Source organism: Somniosus microcephalus, chromosome 12 (assembly GCF_052327205.1).
Source record: "Somniosus microcephalus isolate GS21.2 chromosome 12, FLI_Smic_1.0, whole genome shotgun sequence".
Lineage (NCBI taxonomy): Eukaryota > Metazoa > Chordata > Chondrichthyes > Squaliformes > Somniosidae > Somniosus > Somniosus microcephalus.
Window position 1 is genome coordinate 45,754,578 of NC_140998.1, and position 21,733 is coordinate 45,776,310.

The 21,733-nt window shown below is 45.0% G+C and overlaps 1 protein-coding gene across 6 annotated transcripts in view; it reads right to left on the reverse strand.

Annotated features, from left to right (window-relative positions):
- ppp4r4 (protein phosphatase 4, regulatory subunit 4) overlaps positions 1-21,733 on the reverse strand; it is a 176,567-nt gene that overhangs the window by 35,618 nt on the left and 119,216 nt on the right. For all 6 annotated transcript variants that reach the window (XM_086002766.1, XM_086002770.1, XM_086002768.1 and 3 more), the window contains 5 exons: positions 15,202-15,279; positions 9,201-9,284; positions 7,693-7,872; positions 6,516-6,621; positions 383-530 (listed from right to left, as the gene is read on the reverse strand). In XM_086002766.1, coding sequence (XP_085858892.1) covers positions 383-530; positions 6,516-6,621; positions 7,693-7,872; positions 9,201-9,284; positions 15,202-15,279 — 596 coding nt within the window. The remainder of the gene's footprint in view (positions 1-382; positions 531-6,515; positions 6,622-7,692; positions 7,873-9,200; positions 9,285-15,201; positions 15,280-21,733) is intronic.

A 21,733-nucleotide genomic window follows, 5' to 3' on the forward strand; every position in this document is an offset into this window, starting at 1 on the left:
AGCATTACTCATTACTTAAAATTTTGTTTTGGTCATCTAAGGTTAATCTGAATGGATATTCTGTGCTACACATCAATGATTCCAGAGTTTGAATATCAGTCTCAGTTCTCACAATCTCTAAGACTAGCTGCGAAAAATAAAAATTTAACACTGATCAGCAGGGAATACTCGTCAGATGGAGCTAAGCCTAATTATTTGTGCCACCTAGGGAAATTCTGACATTGTTACCAGGTTGAGTCACGCGCTGTGTAGCAGTGCACCAGTTGGAGCATGAAATGTGCTCCAATTCTTCGCCTCTACAAGAATTAAAAAGATTATTACAAATTGGTACCAAGCAACAAACGTACAACATGTAGTATTATAATAATGATGATCTACTCACCTCACATTTGGAACAGGGTCATTTGAAAGTTCAAGTACAGACAGGAAAAAGTATTTACAGAAGAAGGCTTTTGAAAACAGATCCATGATACATTCACAAGTGTCAAGAAATCTTAGTCTGTTCCAGCAACTTCTTCCTTGACCAAGTTCTGCAGCAGAAAAATAAAATGTTTTAATTAATAGGACAAAAGTTTTTTGTTTTAAATGCAACATTTTCTGTGCTTTCATCACAGTCTCTGCCTCTATTTCAAAATACCCATCATTAAAAATGGAGTGTCAATTTTTTTATTTTTTTTTTAAAAAGGTAAAGGCTGGAAATCTGACATAAAAATAGAAAATATTGGAAATATACAGCAGGTCAAGTCATCATCTGTAAAAAGAAAACACTAGATTATTGATGTTTTTGGGTTATACACCAGTCTTTTCTCTTAACAGATGTTGACTGAGTTGCTAGCACTATATTTGGAATTTACACATGGCTAATTTTAGAGATAGTGTTTGATACAAAAAAGATAAAATTATGTATCTTTAGGTGCCTTCCACATTAAATAACATTTTTAGGGTTGGTAAATGCAGCCCCCACAAAGCTTTTTCTCCAATTTTTCAGTGTCAGATGCTGGTAGAAATTTCAACATTCTTTTCTATATCAATTAAGGAAAATGCTCTGCTAAAGTCTTGTAGTAATAGCTTTACTAGACCATTTGTGATAATGATTAAAAATAACAATAGTTCTACCACATCATCATAATTGCTATGTAAGGTGTGTGTTTACTGCAGACACTGAAAGTAACATTCCTAACAAGAGTTCATAAGAGACGAAAAAAATGAGCGAGTGGACTTAATGGTACGTGAAAAACCAAAGAAAGAATGGTATCTCTCCGTCAAACTGCATAGCCAAAGAGTCATGTTTACAACAGAGTGAGATACTCCAAGCAGTCAAATTAAAGCTACTTGCTAGGAACAAAGGTGTATTTAGACATCCAAAAATAATTTGGCAAAGTTATTAGTTAAACTCAAAGCTGTGGGGAGTCATATCTATTCGCAATGATCATGTTTAATAAGAAACTAGTTGAAGGGTAGAAAAGAAAATGACTCATTGGAGGAGTTATGTTGGAGTGGGAGATGGTAGTGGGATGGCCGAAGGCCTGGTGTTGGGATCAGTATGGTTTCTCGTAAGATAATTTAAAAAATATATTTGTTCCTGGGATGTGGACGTTGCTTGCAAGGCCAGCATTTATTGCCCATCCCTAATTGCCCTTGAGAAGGTGGTGGTGAGTCGCCTTCTTGAACCGCTGCAGTCCGTGTGGTGAAGGTATTCCCACAGTGCTGTTGGGGAAGGAGTTCCAGGATTTTGACCCAGCGACTATGAAAGAACAGCGATAGATTTCCACGTCAGAGTGGTATGTGATTTGGAGGAGAACTTGGAGGTGATGGTGTTCCCATGCACCTGCTGCCCTTGGTAGAGGTCGTGGGTTTGGGGATGGTAGAGGTCGTGGCTAAATGCAAAGTGGTCAAATTTGCTGAGGATACCAAACTGGGAGGGGCAATGGAATCAGTACATGCAGCTGAGAAATTACTGAATGAGTTGGACAAAATAAGTATGAGCGCAGATCAATGGCTGATTAAGTTTAATGCAGACAAGTGCAAGGTACTGCACGCAAGAAGGAAAAATAAGTGACATACATACGCCATGAATGGTGTTGAAATAGCAAAGGATAAAGCTGAGAGACACCTAGGAGTCTTAGTTGACTTGATGGTAAATATTTTCATCCAATGTGGAGCAGTAATCAACCAAACTAATAGAAGTCTGAATACAAAGCTGGAATGGTAGAATATAAGTCAGAGGATGTTGCAATTAAACTGCAGAGTGCTCTGGGCATCTTGAGTACTATGTCTTGTTGAGGTTTCTAAAACACAAGGAAAACTATGGAAGTCATGTACAGAAAAGCCACAATGTTGAGCTCTAATGTAAAAGGTCTGATTTATGAGGAAAACTGGCAGAAACTTGGGCTTTTTAACAACCTGGAAAGCAGGTATCTGCGAAGTGATCTTATAGAGTATACAAGCTAGTTAAAAGTATGGAAAAGATATATCCGGAATATTACTTTAAATTAAATTGCAAGAGTGGGACATGCGGACACAGGTTCAAAAGGCAAACTTGAGAACGTGCAAATGAATTTGCATTTATATAGCACTTTTCATGTTCTCAAGACATCCCAACGCATTTCACAGCCAATGATTTACTTTTCAATTGTTGTCACGTTGGCTAATGTGGCAGCCAATTAGTACAAAGCGAGATCTAACAAATAGCAGTGAAAAAAATCACGGATAATCTGTGGTGTTGGTTGACTGACGCAAAGTGAACTTTCCTGCTCTTGTGCCATGGGATCTTTTAGGTCCAATCAAATAGGAAGACCAGGGGGCCTGGTTTAACATCTGATCCAAAAGACCGCACTTCCTTATTACTACCCTTCAGTATCAGTGTGGATTGCAGTGGGGCTTGTACCCATGACCCTCTGACTCAGAAGAATAACTCTGATAGAGCAGTAGAGGTGAAAACCTTGGAATATTTTAAGAAACAATTGAAAGCTGCATGGAGGACTGCAATGTGCTTCTGGATGATGAATTAAAATGTGCTGAAAGACCATTTTTAACAATTATCTTGTGATCTGGTGAGCAGAAAGGAATTTATTTTTTTTAGTGATGCAGGCTTTTTCTTTGCATGCTGCAAATTGCCTAGAAACCATGTTGGTAACAGTAACCTACTGCTGTAGTCCTTGGTGACTCATCATACTCGACAGCCATACCTTCCCTTCAAAGGCTGGCTGGGTGGGTGAGATGCTAGAACTCTCAATCAATTCTTTTTGTGGGAGGAAGGGGGAGTGAGAGAAAGTATTCTGAGTGATGGATGACAGAAAAAGGATAAGGAAGCAGAAAGTAAAGCAAAAAATTCAAGGGGTATAGGGGAGAATAAAAGGGAAAATCAGGAAGTAATTAAACAGATTGGTGAGAGGAATTTTTTTTTTATTTTTTAAAAAGAGTAAGATTGCCAAAAATTGGATTTTTGATTGAGTGATTGCTTTGTGAATTCACAAAGCACCCAAAACAAAAGTGAAGAGTTAGAAGCATTAAGAACTATCGAAGGGTGTTAAACAGCAGAGATATGGCTTAGGTTTGGACATGACTGGAAACTTAATATTCCTGGTTATAACATTTATAGGAGAACTCGAGGACAAAAAGGGGGTTGGTTGCAGTGATAATGGATTTTTATCAGTTCTAGAATGCAAGGCTGTTCTAAGGGGTTGTGTGAAGGTCAAATTCATATAGACAGAGTTAAGGAATGGGAAGGGACGTGGTACAACTTTCAATGTTTACTACAGGCTATGAGTCTGGACAGCAAGAGCAACAAGGCAATAATATTGGGTGATTGTAACTATCCCAAGATATACTGGGATAAAATTCATACAAATGATCAAAGTGGAGAACCCTTTTTAGCGTGCATTAAAGACCGCTTCCTCGTAGATGTTTCTCGCCCAACATGGAAGGAAGCATTGCTTGATTTAGTTCTGGGAAATGAAGTGGAACCATAACATGCAAGGGTGCTGGGCTGGAAAAAGACCAAATTCAGTGCGATAGGAAGGGATCTGGCTCAAATTAAGTGGGCAAAAAAGTCAGTAGACAGAATAACAAATCAGCAGTGGGGAATCCTAAAATGAGATGGATAAGAACCAAAAATATATATTCCTATAGGGGAAAAATCAAAGGTTAGAGTTCCATGAGTAAAAAGAGAGATTAACATTAAGCTGAAACTTAATAATGATAAAACCAGGTCCAACAATGTTAAAGAAAATCATCAGGAATATAGAAAGTGCAGCAGAGAGGTGAAGAGCGAGATTAGAAGGGCCCAATGGGAATATAAAAAAAGACAAGTGGATAATATAAAAGGAAGTAGTAAGGGCTTTTATAAGCATATTAAAAGTAAAACATCTAAAAAAAGGGCAAGGCCTCTGAAGGATGAAGGGGGAATCTTGTTGTGCAGGAAGATGATATGGCAAAGATTTATACTAAATAAATATTTTGAGCTGGTGTTTACAAATGATGACGGAAAGTGTACTAAAGGAGAATATGGAACAATTTTTAAAAAGATAACTGTAAAAAAGAACTTGATCCTGAAAAACTTAATAGAACTCAAAATAACTAAGTCACCAGACTTTGATGCCATGCACTCTAGCTGTTGAAGGAAGTCACAAAGGAGTTAACAGAAGTTCTGCTCACAATTTCTTCCTAATCCTTCTTACATATACAAATTATTCCAGGAGGCTGGAGAGTAGTCAATGCAACATCTTTGTTTAAGGGAGGGAGGGAAGAATAAATTGGGTAACTATAGACCAGTTAGTTTTATATCAGTTGTGGGTAAACTTTTAGAATCCCTATTTTGAGATCAAATTAATGAGAATTTAGAGATTCATGGAATAATTAAAGGCAGCCAGCATGGATTTGTTAATCGCAAGTTCCGTTTGAGAAATAGTTTTTTTTGAAGTGACTGTGGTGATAGAGTCTCCTGTCAAATTGACAGATGAGTCTCAGTTGTTGTGGGTGCACTGATGGGAGAAGAACCCAATCCTGGACACACACATACGGCCGCACACACAGCACTGAAAGCTAAATGAGGCAGGTAGATAAGTTGACTTGTGTTCCAGATGTTCGACAGCCAGATCTTGCAACCTCACAGTCTTAAATTCATTCAAAACGATCCAGCAGACATCACGCATTGTGGTCTGTCAGGGGCTGTGTCTGACAGGTTTTTTAAGTGGCCTTTAGTGCGTCTTGAGAGCATTTGATCTGCCTAGCTCTGCTTTGATATGCGGGCTGCAGTTCAGTGGAAGACGGCTTTGCAATTCTACAATCAGACTTGCGAATGACATGTCCAGGCCAACGCAACTGGACCTTTTGGATTGCGGCCTCAATTCTGGTTATATTGCAGCGCTTGAGGACATCAGTGTTAGACACCCTGTCCTGCCACTTGATGACAATGGTGCATCACTGCATTCACAAGACAGGATCATGTTTTTACCGAGGACATCAACAGAGCACACTGTCCATCAGGTACTGAAGTGCCATGTAGTGCCTAAAGCAAAGTCCAGAGCAAGAAAACAAAAGACCTTCTCTCTCCTTGTTCGGTTGTGTATGTTACTGCTGTGAGGATTAAGCAGCTGGAAGTTGAACAAATCATGTTATCAAAATCAATTTCTCATCCAAGTGCAACACCCAGCCTAAGGGGCTTCTACAGCAGCACATAGGAACGTAATTAGTGCATCAACAGAAATACAAAGTTCTTTGGGACTAGAGCTTGTTCCGTCAAATGGTTCTATTCCCTAGTTGAATTATGTTTCCCCAACACTGAGTCCAGAAGTTAACTCGTATGCAATTTCCTCTTTGTGCTTAGATTTATGTTATTCACTTGCACAATGCAACTTTTATTAGGCATATGTGCCAAATCTAGTGACTTATATAAAGACTTCTTATGATTCTGATGTCAGCCTTGGCTCAGTGGTAGCATTCTTACCTCCGAGTAAGAAGGTTGTGGATTCAAGTCCCACTCCAGTGAGTTGAGCACATAATCTAGGCTAGCACCTCAGTCCAGGACTGAGGGAGATGCTGTCTTTCAGATAATATTTTAAAACAAGGCCCCGTCTGCCTGCTCAGGTGGACATAAAAGATCCCATAGCACTATTCGAAGATGATCATATGAACTTCTCCCCGGTGTCCTGGCCGATACTTATCTCTCAACTAACATCACAAACAGATTACCTGGTCGTTATCTCATTGCAATTTGCAGGACCTTGCTGTGTGCAAAATTGGCTGCCACGTTTCCTACATTACAACAGTAACTACACTTCAAAAGTCCTTCATTGGCTGTAAAGCATTGTGAAACGTCTCGAGGTTGTGAAAGACGCTATATAAATGAAAGTTTTTTTTTTTTTTAATTTTCCTATTGTAGAAAGGTGCACTAGAAACGAAGATTTGCGGTTTGGTTTCTATAACTCTGGGATTTCTCTTCCCAATTTTGTGGAAACAATTTACTGAGAGACTAGAAGTTATTTTATTACATTTACTTTTAAAAGAATACTTACGTTCAATGAGTTTACTGCATATTTCCTGTCTTTGTTCCTGTTTACGGTTGTACCGAACAAATACACAGAGGGTTCTGGCTGAGGCTCTTTGGACTGGAAGGACATTCTAGATAATAATAAACCCAACCTGAATTTTAGTGTTATCACAATTAGCATTTCCTTCAATAATGGTCATGTTATAATCTGTTGACAAAGATGCTGCACATAGACATAATAAATTATGTTTTTAAATTCTGTTTGCTACTGATGAAGTGAAGAGTTCTTCATAAGTTAAAAAACATGAGCAAAGCATGCAACACAGAACTTAACACTTAGGTAAGTTTGAAATTAAATGCTAACAGGCGAGTCACTTAATAATGATCAATTCTTTAAGCAAAAAAAAAATCAGAACACCTAAACATTAAAAACTATCTAACATCAGATATTACAATGATTCAGTGGTTAACCAATGATATTTTCTAATGGTGGCCTTACATTTTTAGATATAAATAAAGCAAGTTAAAATAATTATAAATAAATATTGCAGACATAAATGGAAGAAATGGAGGAAAACAGAAATACATGCTGTCTTCACACTCCAAGTCAGTGAAGTAACTGTTAAATAACAGTCTAAACTTGCACAGCAGAAAAATGTGTGAATATAATTTGACATCTGATTTTAAACTAGATATTTGAAATATATATTGGGATATCAAAATGACATTTGCATGCAAGAAAAAAATGGTACCATTTGTTAAAATATGGTTACAAATATGAAGTGACTTCGTAAATGCTATACTGAATTCAATCTGTTTAAAATCCACAAAACAAAACAGGATAAAGGTGTAAAACGAATACACCTCAGAAATACTACTTTTTAAAATCAAAATACAGATTTAATTGCCAGAATGGGATAGAAGAATTATCTATTAGTTTCTTATAAATCAAGTTAAAGGCTATAAGAAAATTTGGAGTATGCACAAATGACTGCTACATGTTTCAACTGGATGAGTTCTAAAATTGTGTTTGCATTTGCTGTGTTTTTAAAAAGAAAAACAAAATAAATTGTACACTTCTTAGGAATTATCCTTAATATGGAGTTACAGTGCAAAATGAAAAAATAATCCTCTTCAACTCCTGAGTGTCACACAACGTTCACATTGTTTTCAGTAGAAATTGCACTTGAGATTGATCTTACATTTGTCGTCATTATTCTAAACATTATGGGTAAAAACTTGTAGTATATCTGATCACTTGAAATGACTTGTGGCAGACAGGAAAACGTCAACAATAGCTTCTCATGTATTCTCCATTTTAAAGAGGTGGCAGCTCTCTGTTCAGCCACTGAGAGAGCTGGAATCAGATCAGGAACATGTACCTGCCAACAGAATTTCCAATTAAAATAAGGTCTTGCAAACTGCAGTTATCTTTCCACATATATACAGGAAACTCTTTTTTATCTGGCACCGACGGGACTAGCGTGGTGCCGGTTGATCAAAAAGTCCGGATTACAGAGAGGTATACTTACTAAGGTACAAGAGCCCGTACATGGCCACAGATCCAGGCGTCCCTGTTGCACAGCAACAGGTGCAGGAACCCCGGTTACACGGCCACAGATCCAGGAACCCCGGTTACACGGCCACAGATCCAGGAACCCTGGTTACACGGCCACTAATATGAAGTAAAACTTACCTGAACCTACTCCTGAATTTTGCCGGTTAAGAGAGATTTCTGGTTATTTAGGTGCCGGCAAAAAGAGAGTTTCCTGTACGTACATAAAAAGTAGGCTCACAAAATACTTTACAAGGTCAAACTTATTAAGAGTGCACGTTTAAAATGTCAGTAATTTGATGTCCATAATTTGCCTAAATAATCAATTAAACTATTTCACACAGGGCAAAGCAGTATTTAAAACAAAAGTAAAATTTCCATTATAACTCACATGACTTCAGTAGGCCTGCCTCAAGAATGCAATAATTCCAGTATATTGCTTTGTTTATACAGTGTCTTACTAGAATTATAGTGCTTTTTTTTGTGATCATATTGTTGTATGTTTCTAGTCAGGGGTGGAGCATTTTACTTTTGATGCAACAGTGGCTTAACTGTACGGTGGTTATTCTTTAAGATGGTAGTAATTGGGTAAGATTTATGAGACATTCCTAACTATTAGGGTTAAGTGAGGATTCCATTTTTTTGTTGGAATTATTTTTGTTCATTAAGTACAAATATGGATCATGAAAATATTACAAAAAAAGTAACATTTTCAGTTTAACCATGGTCTCTGCTCGTCTACAGTAAACATCAGCAGGGCACACATACAAACTTCATCATTCAATTATAAGTTTTCTGTATTAGAGAATTTCTTAGCCACTATGCTACAAAATTTAAATTGAAATGCAAGAAAAAACTTACATCAATCATACGACTGATTACAAGGTACTGTTTTGCAGTAAAATACTGACTTATTCACTACCTAGTAAATAAAATACTAGATGCATGTCAGGCAGGCATTCTGACATTATTGCATTAGTAACCTTCAGTTGTCCTTGTAAATAATCACCTGTAAAGGATCATTACGATGAGTAATCAGAGGATTGCTCAGCAAAGTTACTGTTGGAATTTTGCAGTGGTCACAGCAGAGATATTTTAGTGACAAAGGATTTGAATTACTGTACTTTTAAAATACCATAATACACAATTTCTTACCTTACTCTCTGCTCCTACATGGTCTCCTCCTGTAATGATAAATCTTAGAATTTCTGGAAGGTGATCTAATAATGCATCCAATACCTAGATATGACAAATCAATGAACTAAGCTTTTACACGGCATGACTACATCAGGAAGTGCACAAGAGTAAAGTATGGCAAATTTATAAAAGGGATTGTTCTGCAATTACAGTGATCAGTAGTGACAAAGAAAGATTGCTCACTTTTAGGAGTAGTGATCAGCATTGTTCAAAAGATGATTATACTGCATAAAATGATGACAGACAAATGATACTTGATGTGGGATCGGATACAGGCAACAGAGTTTTAAATGAGCTGAAGTTTATGGAGGATGGGAAACCAGCCAGGAGACAATTTGAATATTCGGATCTGGAGGTGACAAAGCCATGCACGAGGGTTTCAGCAGCAGGTGGATTTAGAGAGAGGCAAAAGCAAGCGGTGTTAGAAGTGGAAGTAGACGTTCTTTGTAATCAAGAGGATCTGGGTTCAGAAGCTCAGCTCAGGGTCAAATAGACACCAAGATTGAAAATAGTAGGGTTGAGGAGAGGTAGAGCTGGGTGTGGGAGCTGATCCTATGTCTGTGGATGATGTCGCCAAGGTGCAGTATGTAGATGAGGAAGAGTAGGGGTGCAAGGATAGAGGGAGGCAACAGTGCAGGGGTGGGAAGAGAACCATTGCAGGAGATGGTATGGCTGTGATCAGATAAGACTGTGTCAAAGTCTGCAGAGGTTGGGGAGGATAATGCACCACAGTATCTTTCTTTATTAGTTATACTGCATGTGCCATACAGTAGAGTCTACAAGAAGGAGGAAGAACTCATCCACCTAGGTTTTAGGGCAGAGATCAGCACAGATCCAATAAGAATGTACATCTTTTAGATAATTGATGAAAAGAATGCAGATTATTGAAAAGAGCAAGAGCCGGAGAACAGTTTGAAAAGAGCGAGAGCCGGAGAGGAGAACAGTTTGAAAAGAGGCTGGAGTAATCTGGTTAACCTGGGCTCAGCAAGTCTTTGTTTCAGGGCCTATAAAAGCAGGCTTTGAAGTGCGATTTTGCGCTGAGTGCGATTTCAGCAGAGTGCTGAGAGTTGGGTGAGTCAGGTGAGGCAAGGCCTCAGAGCTTCGGCGGATGCTTCAGCGGTAGAGCGGGCCTACAAAGGGCTCCAGAGACCAGGTAGGGCTTACTTTGATGGTGGTATTGAATTATTTTAATTTGGATTGATTAAAAGGGTAGGTCATGCCAGGAGAGCTCAGCCCCGTGATGTGCTCCTCTTGCTCTATGTGGGAATTCAGGGACGTTGCCAGTGTCCCTGACCAACACGTGTGCCAGAAATGCATCCAGCTGCAGCTACTAACGGACCGTCTTGGGACGCTGGAGCTGCGGGTGGATGGGTTGTGGAGCATTCGCGATGCTGAGAGGGTCGCGAATTACTCGTACAGTGAGTTGGTCACGCCGCAGGGTAGGGCTGCAGAGGCAGAGGGGAAATGGGTGACCACCAGGCGGAACAATATAAGCAGGCAGGTAGTGCAGGGGACCCCTGTGTCCATCTCCCTTTCAACCAGGTTTACCGCTTTGGATACTGTTGGGGGGGATGACTTATCAGGGGAAGCGGCAGCAGACAACTTCCTGGCACTGGGGGTGCTCCTGCTGCCCAAAAAGGGAGGAAAAAGAGTGGGAGAGCAATAGTGGTAGGGGATTCTATAGTTAGGGGAACAGATAGGCGTTTCTGTGGCCGTAGACGTGAATCCAGGATGGTTTGTTGCCTCCCTGGTGCAAGGGTCAAGGATGTCACTGAGCAGCTGCAGGGCATTCTGGAGGGGGAGGGCGAACAGCCAGAGGTCGTGGTCCACATTGGTACCAACGACATAGGTAAAAAAGAGGGATGAGGTTCTGCAGCAAGAATTTAGGGAGCTGGGTAGAAGATTAAAGAGCAGGATCTCAAAGGTTGTAATCTCTGGATTACTCCCGGTGCCACGTGCTAGTGAGTATAGGAATAGGAAGATAGAACAGATGAATGCGTGGCTAAAGGGATGGTGCGGGAGGGAGAGCTTTAGTTTCCTGGATCACTGGGTCTGCTTCTGGGAAAGGTGGGACTTGTACAAGTCGGACGGTTTACACCTGAACCAGAGGGGGACCAATATCCTTGCGGGGAGGTTTGCTAGCACTGTTGGGGGGGGGGGGGGGGGGTTTAAACTAACTTGGCAGGGGGATGGGATACAGAGTGGAGCTATAGTAGGGGGTGATTTACAGCCAAATACGGAGGAAAAAACAAGTCAGCTGGGAAGGCAGAGCAAATATGTGAAGGCAAAAGGCAATATGGGAAGGCTGGAAGGCATTTATTTTAATGCAAGGAGTCTTGCAAATAAGGTGGATGAACTGAAGTTGTTGTTGAACACATGGGAGTACGATATTGTTGCTATCACGGAGACATGGTTGAGGGAGGGTCAGGACTGGCAGCTCAATATTCCGGGGTATAGAATCTTCAGGCGAGACAGAGGGGTGTGTAAAAGGGGAGGGGGTGTTGCAATATTAATTAAGGAGTCAATTACTGCTGTAAGGAGGGATGATATATTAGCGGGTTCCTCTAATGAGGCCATATGGGTAGAACTTAAAAACAAAAAGGGGGCAAGCACTTTGCTGGGAGTGTACTATAGGCCCCCAAATAGTCAGGGGGAGATAGAGGAACAGATATGTAGGCAAATCTCAGAGAAGTGCGAAAATAATAGGGTAATAATAGTGGGAGATTTCAACTTCCCCAATATTAATTGGGATAGTCAGAGTGTGGAAGGCTTAGAGGGTGCAAAATTCTTAAAGTGCATCCAGGAGAGCTTTTTGAGCCAACATGTAGAAAGTCCTACAAGAGAGGGGGCGGTACTGGACCTAATTCTAGGGAATGTAGCCGGGCAAGTGGTGGAAGTGTCAGTAGGAGAGCATTTTGGCGACAGTGACCATAATTCGGTGAGATTTAAGGTGGTCATGGAAAAAGACAAAGACGGCCCGAAAATAAGGGTTCTAAATTGGGGGAAGGCCGATTTTAATATGATAAGGCAGGATCTGGCAAAAGTGGACTGGGAGCAGATACTTATAGGAAAATCCACATCAAAGCAGTGGGAGACTTTCAGAAGGGAAATAGAGAGAGTACAACGCCAACATGTTCCCGTAAAGGTCAAGGGTGGGACCAACAAGCAAAGGGAACCTTGGATGACAAGGGATATACAAAAATGCATTAGGAAAAAAAGGGGGGCTTTTGGCAGTTACAAAAGACTTAAGATGGAGGAAGCCCTAGAGGAGTATAAAAAGTGCAGGGGCATACTTAAAAAAGAAATGAGAGCGAGGAGGGGCCATGAAATAACACTGGCGAGCAAAATAAAGGAAAATCCTAAGATGTTTTATAAGTATATTAAGGGCAAGAGGATAACCAGGGAAAGGGTAGGGCCCATTAGGGACCAAAGTGGCAATCTGTGTGTAGAGCCAGATAATGTAGGCGGGGTTTTAAATGAATTTTTTGCATCTGTGTTCACTATGGAGAAAGACGACGTAGACATAGAAATCGGGCAAGGGGACTGTGATATACTTGAACATATTAGCATCGAGAGGGAAGAGGTACTAGAGGTTTTAGCAGGCCAAAAAGTGGATAAATCCCCAGGCCCGGACAAGATGTATCCCAGGCTGCTGTGTGAGGCAAAGGAGGAGATTGCAGGGGCTCTGACACAAATTTTCAGAACCTCTCTGGCCACAGGGGATGTACCAGAGGACTGGAGAACAGCTAACGTAGTACCATTATTCAAGAAGGGTAACAGGGATAAACCAGAAAATTACAGGCCAGTGAGCCGAACATCTGTAGTAGGGAAATTATTGGAAAAGATTCTGAGGGACAAAATTAGTCTCCACTTGGAGAGGCAAGGATTAATCGGGGATAGTCAGCATGGCTTTGTCAAGGGCAAATCATGTCTGACCAATCTGATTGAATATTTCGAGGGGGTGACTAGGTGTGTGGATGAAGGAAATGCTGTGGATGTGGTATACATGGACTTCAGTAAGGCTTTTGACAAAGTCCCGCATAGGAGACTGGTCAAGAAGGTAAGAGCCCATGGGATCCAGGTTGCCTTGGCACGTTGGATCCTAAACTGGCTGAGTGGCAGGAGGCAGAGGGTGATGGTCGAAGGTTGCTTTTGTGACTGGAAGCCTGTGTCCAGTGGGGTACCTCAGGGATCGGTGCTGGGTCCCTTGTTTGTGATCTACATAAATGATTTGGAGGAGAATGTAAAAGGTATGATCAGTAAGTTCGCGGATGACACGAAAATTGGTGGGGTGGTAAATTGCGAGGAGGAAAGCCTCAGGCTACAGGACGATATAAACGGGTTGGTCAGATGGGCGGAAAAGTGGCAAATGGAATTTAACCCTGAAAAGTGCGAGGTGATGCATTTTGGACGGACAAATAAGGCAAGGGAATACACAATGAGTGGTAGGACCCTAGGAAGTACAGAGGGTCAGAGGGACCTTGGTGTACATGTACATAGATCCCTGAAGGCAGCGGAACAGGTAGATAAGGTGGTTAAAAAGGCATATGGGATACTTGCCTTCATTAGCCGAGGCATAGAGTATAAGAGCAGGGAGGTTATGATGGAGCTGTACAAAATGCTGGTAAGGCCACAGCTGGAGTACTGTGTGCAGTTCTGGTCGCCTCACTATAGGAAGGATGTGATTGCATTGGAGAGGGTGCAGAGGAGATTTACCAGGATGTTACCTGGGCTGGAGCGCCTCAGCTATGAAGAAAGACTGAACAGGCTGGGGTTGTTTTCCTTGGAGCAAAGAAGGCTGAGGGGGGACCTGATTGAGGTGTACAAAATGATGAGGGGCATAGATAGGGTAGATAAAGAGGAACTTTTCCCCTTAGTAGGGGGGTCAATAACAAGGGGGCATAGATTCAAGGTAAGGGGCAGGAGGTTTAGAGGGGATTTGAGGAGGAACTTTTTCACCCAGAGGGTGGTTGGAGTCTGGAACTCACTGCCTGAAAGGGTGGTAGAGGCAGGAACCCTCACAACATTCAAGAAGCATTTGGATGAGCACTTGAAATGCCATTGCATACAAGGCTATGGACCAAATGCTGGAAAATGGGATTAGATTGGACAGGGCTTGATGGACGGCGCAGACACGATGGGCCGAAGGGCCTCTTTCTGTGCTGTATAATTCTATGACTTCTATCCAAGTAACTGCACTGTCGATATCTTGGAGTGATGCTCACCAGAGATTGGTTTGGGTAGAACAATTGGTTGCTACTAACCAATCATCCCGTTCCTTCAGACTCTCATTTTGCTGAATAACAACATAGCAAAAAATGTCTCACTTGCTATCGTCTCTGCATAACAGGGTGCCCAAGAGTTTGGTCTTATGCGACCTAAAAACACTGGGATAATAATCCAGTTGACATAGTAACCGAACATTTGTCTGGCAACGCATTGTAACATTAATGTTTCTACTGGGATCTATGTGGGTTAGATCGGATTGCAGCACAATTTCTTGAGCAAATTAGAACTCGAGAGACCGTGTACAAAGTCAAATACGCTGGGACAGTTTTACACTAGGGTATGCACTTCACTGGCATGGCTAGGATCAAGAGAGAGCGGTCTTCTAGCAGGTTGACTTCGAGAGTACGGTGCTGAATCTGGAGCAGGCTTCAAATTACACAATACAATTAAGGAAAAGAAATGTTTGTGAAAATTGGTAGCTAGGAAAGATCCATAGCACAGAAGACAAATTTTAATTCAGGAGATGGCATAGGTTGGTGACTGTAGTGGGGGGCAAATGAGTTCGTCCAATGAAGGCCTCAAATCAAAAATGGTGCTTGTAGCAATGGCCGAAGAAAATTGTAGATTAGAAGTGGAAAAAAAAGACAAACTTTGAAGACTTTTATTCTAAAGCCAAAAAACCTGCAAAACAATTCCTTAGGTAAAACTGGTGATATATTATTTACCTTACCTCTAATGATTCATCTTGTAAAAGCGCAATTAGTTCTTTGTGAACAACGTGAACACTGGAGCCTAGCAGCTTAATGACCTATAACAGTAAAATGCACCAAACTTTATACATTGACCCATAGGAAGAACATTACACTCCAGTAAGGAATGAACTGATCACCTGTAAAATAAAGCTGTTCTTTGAGGACTACAGCAAAAAATTTGAACCAAAATTTAAAAAAAAAAGCATTTTAATGGTTTAACGGATATAAAGAATACTAGGAATGAAGAAATGTTCCATAAAGCTTTAGGTTTCTCTAATTCCACTTCAGTATTCAGTATTATAAAATTACACAAATAAAAGTTTTGTTAACAGAAAAGGCAAGTATTTTTAAAAACCATAGGAACCTCACAGTACTTGAATTTTGTCAAATTTACCAAAATTTACATTTAGGCCTTGCCCCTCCCTAACTCTGTAACCTTTAGCCCTACAATTCTCTGTTCCTCCAACTCCGGCCTATTGTGCATCCTGAAATCCTTTCACCCAACCATTGGCGGCTGTGCCTTCATCCATCTAGGTCCTAAGCTCTGAAATTCTCTCCCTACACGTCGCCATCTCCCTCTTCTCCCTTTTGTTTTTTCCCCTCTCTCCTTTAATGTGTTGACTTCTTGGCTGGCGTCCAGTTCAGTAAGTACTGAGCCACCCTCTGGCACCTTGCCCAAACAGCTAATATTCATGTGTGAATCTCAATATCGAGAGCTGCAGGCTCAGCTGCGTAGGGCATCACAAGTGAACTTGATCCTTAAGTACACGCATGCGCTCGCACGTATACACACTCACACACTTTCAGCAGGAATCACTGGATTGGTTATTGGGAACCTCGCCGATTTTCCCCTCGCTAACCAGAGAATGGTTAGCCAATTGTAGCACTCTTGTTCCCCTGCTGAGAACACAGACTGGGGATCAAACCTTGGACCTTTCAGGCCTGAGATTCAACTGCTCACTGGCTAAAATCACTGAACTATCAAAGGGCCATCAGAGATAAATTTTATAGTTTGACAATACTTAAATGTGACAGTAGCAGTGTGGGACATTCACTTTACCTAATGTTATGTTGTTGGAGTCGCTAGAAATCAACAGGCTCAGACTTTTGTTGCAGCAAAGGCAAAACGCGTGTTAATTTATTCACACTCCATGAGGACTGAGGGTCCCAGCCTCGTTGCAGGGCTATGACGTCATCACGCTACCGATGCTCTTAAAGGGACCCTGCCCCGATAACCCAACCCAGTACATACATATAACAACATTGGCTATACATTGTGAATTGTGTTATTGTCCCTATGTGGTCTTCGCCACATACGTCCCCCCAGAATTCACTAGCACTGGCAATGTCAGTCGTTGGGGGGGCCGGATCACACGGTCGGAACGGCTCCTCAATTCCGGGGCAGGGACCAGGGGGTTCGTCGGAGGGACCTCGGGCACTCGGTGGTGGACTGAGGGTGCAGAAACCGGAGGTCGGCCCCGCTTCGGGGGCTGTGCCAACTCAACGGGTCGGTCCAGATCCAGGTGGGCCGGCTTAAGACGGTCCACGGAAATGCAGTCCGGCTTACCGACGACATCCACTACGAAGGTCTTGTCCCCGGTTTCCAGGAGGTGGACTGGTCCATCGTAGGGTGGCTGAAGAGGTCCCCGGTGGGCGTCGTTGCGGACGAAAACGTAGTCCGCCCCACGAAGGTCGAGCGGAACGTGGGACTGCGGGAGGCCGTGCTGCAACGTGGACACCGGCGCGAAAACCTTGGCGTTGTCCAGAACGTCGGACCGCTGACGGGCTGCGGACCAAGGTTCCGTTGCGTTGGGGACGAAATCCCCAGGAACCCGCAGCGGCTGTCCGTAGACGAGCGCGGAGGTCGAGGACTGGAGGTCCTCCTTGGGGGCGGTCCCGAGTCCTAGCATGACCCACGGGAGTCTGTCGATCCAACTGTCGTCCCGGAGGCTGGCCCGGAGCGCGGCCTTCATGGAGCGATGAAACTGTTCGCACAGTCCGTTAGCGTGAGGGTGGTATGCTGTGGTGTGGTGGAGTCTCAACCCGAGGCCTCGGGCGACAGCGTTCCAGAGCTCCGACGTGAACTGGGGCCCCCGGTCGGAGGAAATGTCAGATGGGGCGCCGAACCAGGCGACCCAAGTGCTGATGAACGCCCGAGCCACATCGGCGGACGTCGTTGAAGACAGTGGGACGGCTTCCGGCCATCGGGTGGTTCTGTCGACTATTGTGAGGAGGTGGGTGAACCCGCGGAGGGTGGCAGGGGCCCCACCAGGTCCACGTTAACATGGTCAAACCGCCTCTCAGGCACCGCGAAAGGCGCCAACGGGGCCTTAATATGGCGATGCACTTTCGAGCGTTGGCATACCACGCAGGTGCTGGCCCAGTCGCAAACGTCTTTCCTGAGCCCGTGCCAGACGAACTTAGCCGCCACCAGCTTCTGTGACAGCTTCCTGCCCGGGTGGGAAAGATTATGGACGGCGTCGAAAACATGCCGTCTCCACCAGTCGGGCACGACGGGAGGTGGCTGCCCAACGGAGACATCGCACAGGAGTGTGGTGCCGGCATCGTCGAACGCGACGTCCGCTAGTTGAAGGCCCGTGACCGCTGTCCTGTAGGCCTGGATGTCCGGGTCGGAGGCCTGGTCGGCTGCCATGCGGGTGTAGTCGATGCCGAGGTGTACGGCGCTGGCGACGGCTCGGGAGAGACAGTCGGCGACGGGGTTGTCTTTCCCAGCCACATGCTGGATGCCCGTTGTAAACTCTGAGATGAAGGCCAGCTGGCGTTGCTGACGGGCCGACCACGGAAGCTTTGGCCATGGCGAGGGTCAACAGTTTGTGGTCCACGAACGCTGTGAACGGGCGAGCCTCCAGTAGGAAACGGAAGTGTCGGACGGCGAGGTAGAGGCCGAGAAGCTCGTGATCGAAAGTGCTGTACTTCCGCTCGTTGGGGCGGAGCTGCCGGCTGAAGAAGGCGAGTGGCTGCCAGGTGCCGTTGACCCACTGTTTGTGGACGGCGCCGACCGCATAGTCCGAGGCGTCAGTGCCGAGAGCGATCGGCGCTTCAGGCAACGGATGCGCCAGCATGGTCGCGTTAGCCAGGGCCCTTTTGGTGTCCGTGAAAAAGTTGGCCATCTCCTCGGACCAGTCGACGGCGAGCTTGTCAGGCTTGCCTTTGAGGGCCTCGTAAAGGGGCCGCATAAGCTGGGCTGCTCGGGGGACGAAGCGATGGTAAGAGTTCACCATGCCAAAAAACTCCTGCAGGGCCGTCACGGTGAGGGGTCGCGGGAAGTCCATCACGGCCTCCACTTTCGATGGCAGTGGCACCGCCCCGTCCTTCGTGATGCGCTCCCAAGAAAGTCAATCGAGGACAGCCCGAACTGGCACTTGGCCGGGTTGACGATTAGGCCGTGCTGGCTGAGGCGTTGGAAGAGAGTCCGAAGGTGCGACACATGCTCCATCCTGGAGGCGCTGGCGATAAGGATGTCGTCCAGGTATACGAACAGCGTTTTTGAGGCCGAATGGCATGCGGAGAAATTCGAATAGCCCGAACGGGGTGATCACCATGGTTTTCGGGACGTCCTGCGGCCGGACAGGGACCTGGTGGTAACCCCGGACGAGGTCCACTTTCGAGAATACCACTTTCCCGGCCAGGCGGGCGGAAAAGACCTGAATGTGTGGAATCGGGTAGTGGTCGGGGGTCGTAGTGTCGTTGAGGCGCTGGTAATCGCCGTACGGGCGCCACCCGCCGCCTGGTTTCAGAGCGATGTGGAGGGGCGAGGCCCACGGACTGTTCAACCGGCGGATGATGCCGAGGCGCTCCATGGTATCGAACTCGGCTTTAGCGATGGCGAGTTTCCCCCGGGTCGAGGTGCCGAGCGCGGGCATAGGCGGGCAGACCGGTGGTCGAGATGTGGTGTTCTACCCCGTGTTTGGTGGCGGCGGACGAGAACGTGGGCTTCGTGAGGTCCGGGAACTCAGCGAGGAGGCGGAAAAACTCGTCGGAGGCCGAGAGTGCGCTGGACAACTTTGTCGTGCTGGACCCGCTGAGGGAACACGGGAGCGAGCTGAAAGTCTCAGCGTTGATGAGACATCGGTTCTTGACGTCCACCAAAAGGCCATTGGCGCAGAGGAAGTCAGCGCCGAGAAGGGGGGTGGACACTTTTGCCGTGGCAAAGTCCCAGGTGAACTGCTGCCCGCCAAAACAAAGCGCCACGCTCCGTTTCCTGAAGGTGCGGATGGAACTGCCGTTGGCGGCTTCGAGGACGGGGCCGTGGTTTCCCCCTTGCATGTCTATGGTTGACGCGGGCAGGACGCTCACCTGGGCACCCATGTCGCAAAGAAAACGACGTCTGGAGTCGGTGTCCATAATAAATAACAAATTGTCTGAACGGCCGACAGCCATAGCAGCCGACGAGTGGTCTTTCGTTTGTTTCGACGCGGGAAAACTGCACGGGGGCCGGCACTTCCTGGCTTTGGGGACGAACTGCGCGTGGTAGAAGCAGAGGCTTGGGGGCTGCCGCCGTTGGGCTGTATCGGTGGGGACAGGGCTCCGCGTGGCTGCGCAGTACTGTTGCCCGGCGGAGAAAAATTTGTCGGCCTCCTTGGCCAGGTCGCGGAAATCAGTACTGGAAGAGTTGGCTAAAGCCGACCATACCTGACCTGGCAGCTGTTAAAGGAACAGTTCCTTGAAGAGGAAGCACGGCCTGTGTGTGCCCAGGAGGGCCAGCATGTGGTCCATCAGCTCCGAGGGCTTAGAGTCGCCAAGCCCGGGTAGAGAGAGAAGCCGGCGTGCGCGCTCGGCTTCGGTGAGTCCAAAAGTTTCTAAGAGGTGCGTTTTCAGCGTTTCGAATTTGTTGAGCTCCGGGGGGTTCTCGAGCAGGCTCACGACTCTGGCCGCGGTGGAGCTGCCGAGAGCAGAGACGACGTAGTAGTACCTTGTGTCGTCCGCGGTGATGTCCCGGAGTGCAAATTGAGCCTCGGCCTGGGCAAACCAAGCGGCAGCCTGTCGTTCCCAAAACTCGGGTAATTTGATGGAAACGGTGTTCGTTGCCATTTCGGATGAGGTCTTTGGAATCGTCCAAAAGAGCAGCGGGGTCACCAATGTTGGAGTCGCTAGAAATCAACAGGCTCTGAGACTTTTGTTGCAGCAAAGGCAAAACGCGTGTTGCTTTATTCACTCTCCATGAGGACTGAGGGTCCCAGCCTCGTTGCAGGGCTATGACGTCATCACGCTACCGACGTTCTTAAAGGGACCCTGCCCCGATAACCCAACCCAGTACGTACATATAACAACATTGGCTATACATAGTGAATTGTGTTTAGGTACATATAACAACATTGGCTATACATTGTGAATTGTGTTATTGTCCCTATGTGGTCTCCGCCACAATGTAACCATTACTTTCATTTTCTTTTGACGCAAACAAATAAACTGTGTGTGTAATTACCATATGACAATGTGAACATAAGTATGTATTAAAGTACATTACAAAAAATTAATCTTTGTTTTTATTCATTCACTAGATGTGGGCGTCGCTGGTAAGGCCAGCATTTATTGTCCATTTCTAACTGCCATCGAGAGGTGGTGAGCCACTTTCTTAAACCGTTGCAGTCAGTGTAGTGAAGGCACTCCCACAGTGCTGTTAGGGAGGGAGTTCCAGGATTTTGACCCAGTGACGATGAAAGAACGGCAAAATATTTCCAAGTCAGGATGGTGTGTGACTTGGAGGGGAACTTAGAGGTGGTGGTATTCCCATGTGCCTGCTGCCTTGTCCTTCTAGGTGGAAGAGGTCATGGGTTTTTGGAGGTGGCAAGTTGCTGCAGTGCATCTTGTAGATGGTACACACTGCAGCCACGGTGAGCCAGTAGTGGAGGGAGTGAATGTTTAAGGTGGTGGATGGGGTGCCAATCAAGTGGGCTGCTTTGTCCTGGATGGTGTCGAGCTTCTCGAGCCTTGTTGGAGCTGTACTCATCCAGGCAAGTGCAGAGTATTCCATCACACTCCTGACTTGTGCCTTGTAAGTGGTGGAAAGCCTTTGGGGAGTCAGGAGGTGAGTCACTCGCCGCATAATACCCAGCCTCTGACCTGCTCTTGTGGCCACAGTATTTATGTGGTTGGTCCAGTTAAGTTCTGGTCAATAGTGACCACCAGGTTGCTGATGGTGGGGGATTCGGCGATGGTAATGCCATTGAATGTCAAGCGGCAGTGATTATACTCTTGTTTGTTGGAGATAGTCATTGCCTGGCACATGTGTGGCGCGAATGTTACTTGCCACTTATCAGCCCAAGCCTGGATGTCATCCAGGTCTTGCTGCATGCAGCCATCATTATCTGAGGAATTGCGAATGGAACTGAACACTGTGCAATCATCTGCGAACATCCCAACTTCTGACCTTATGTTGGAGGGAAAGTCATTCATGAAGCAGTGGAAGGTGATTGGGCCTAGGACACTGCCTTGAGGAACTCATGCAGCAATGTCCTGGGGCTGAGGTACTGATCTCCAACAACCACA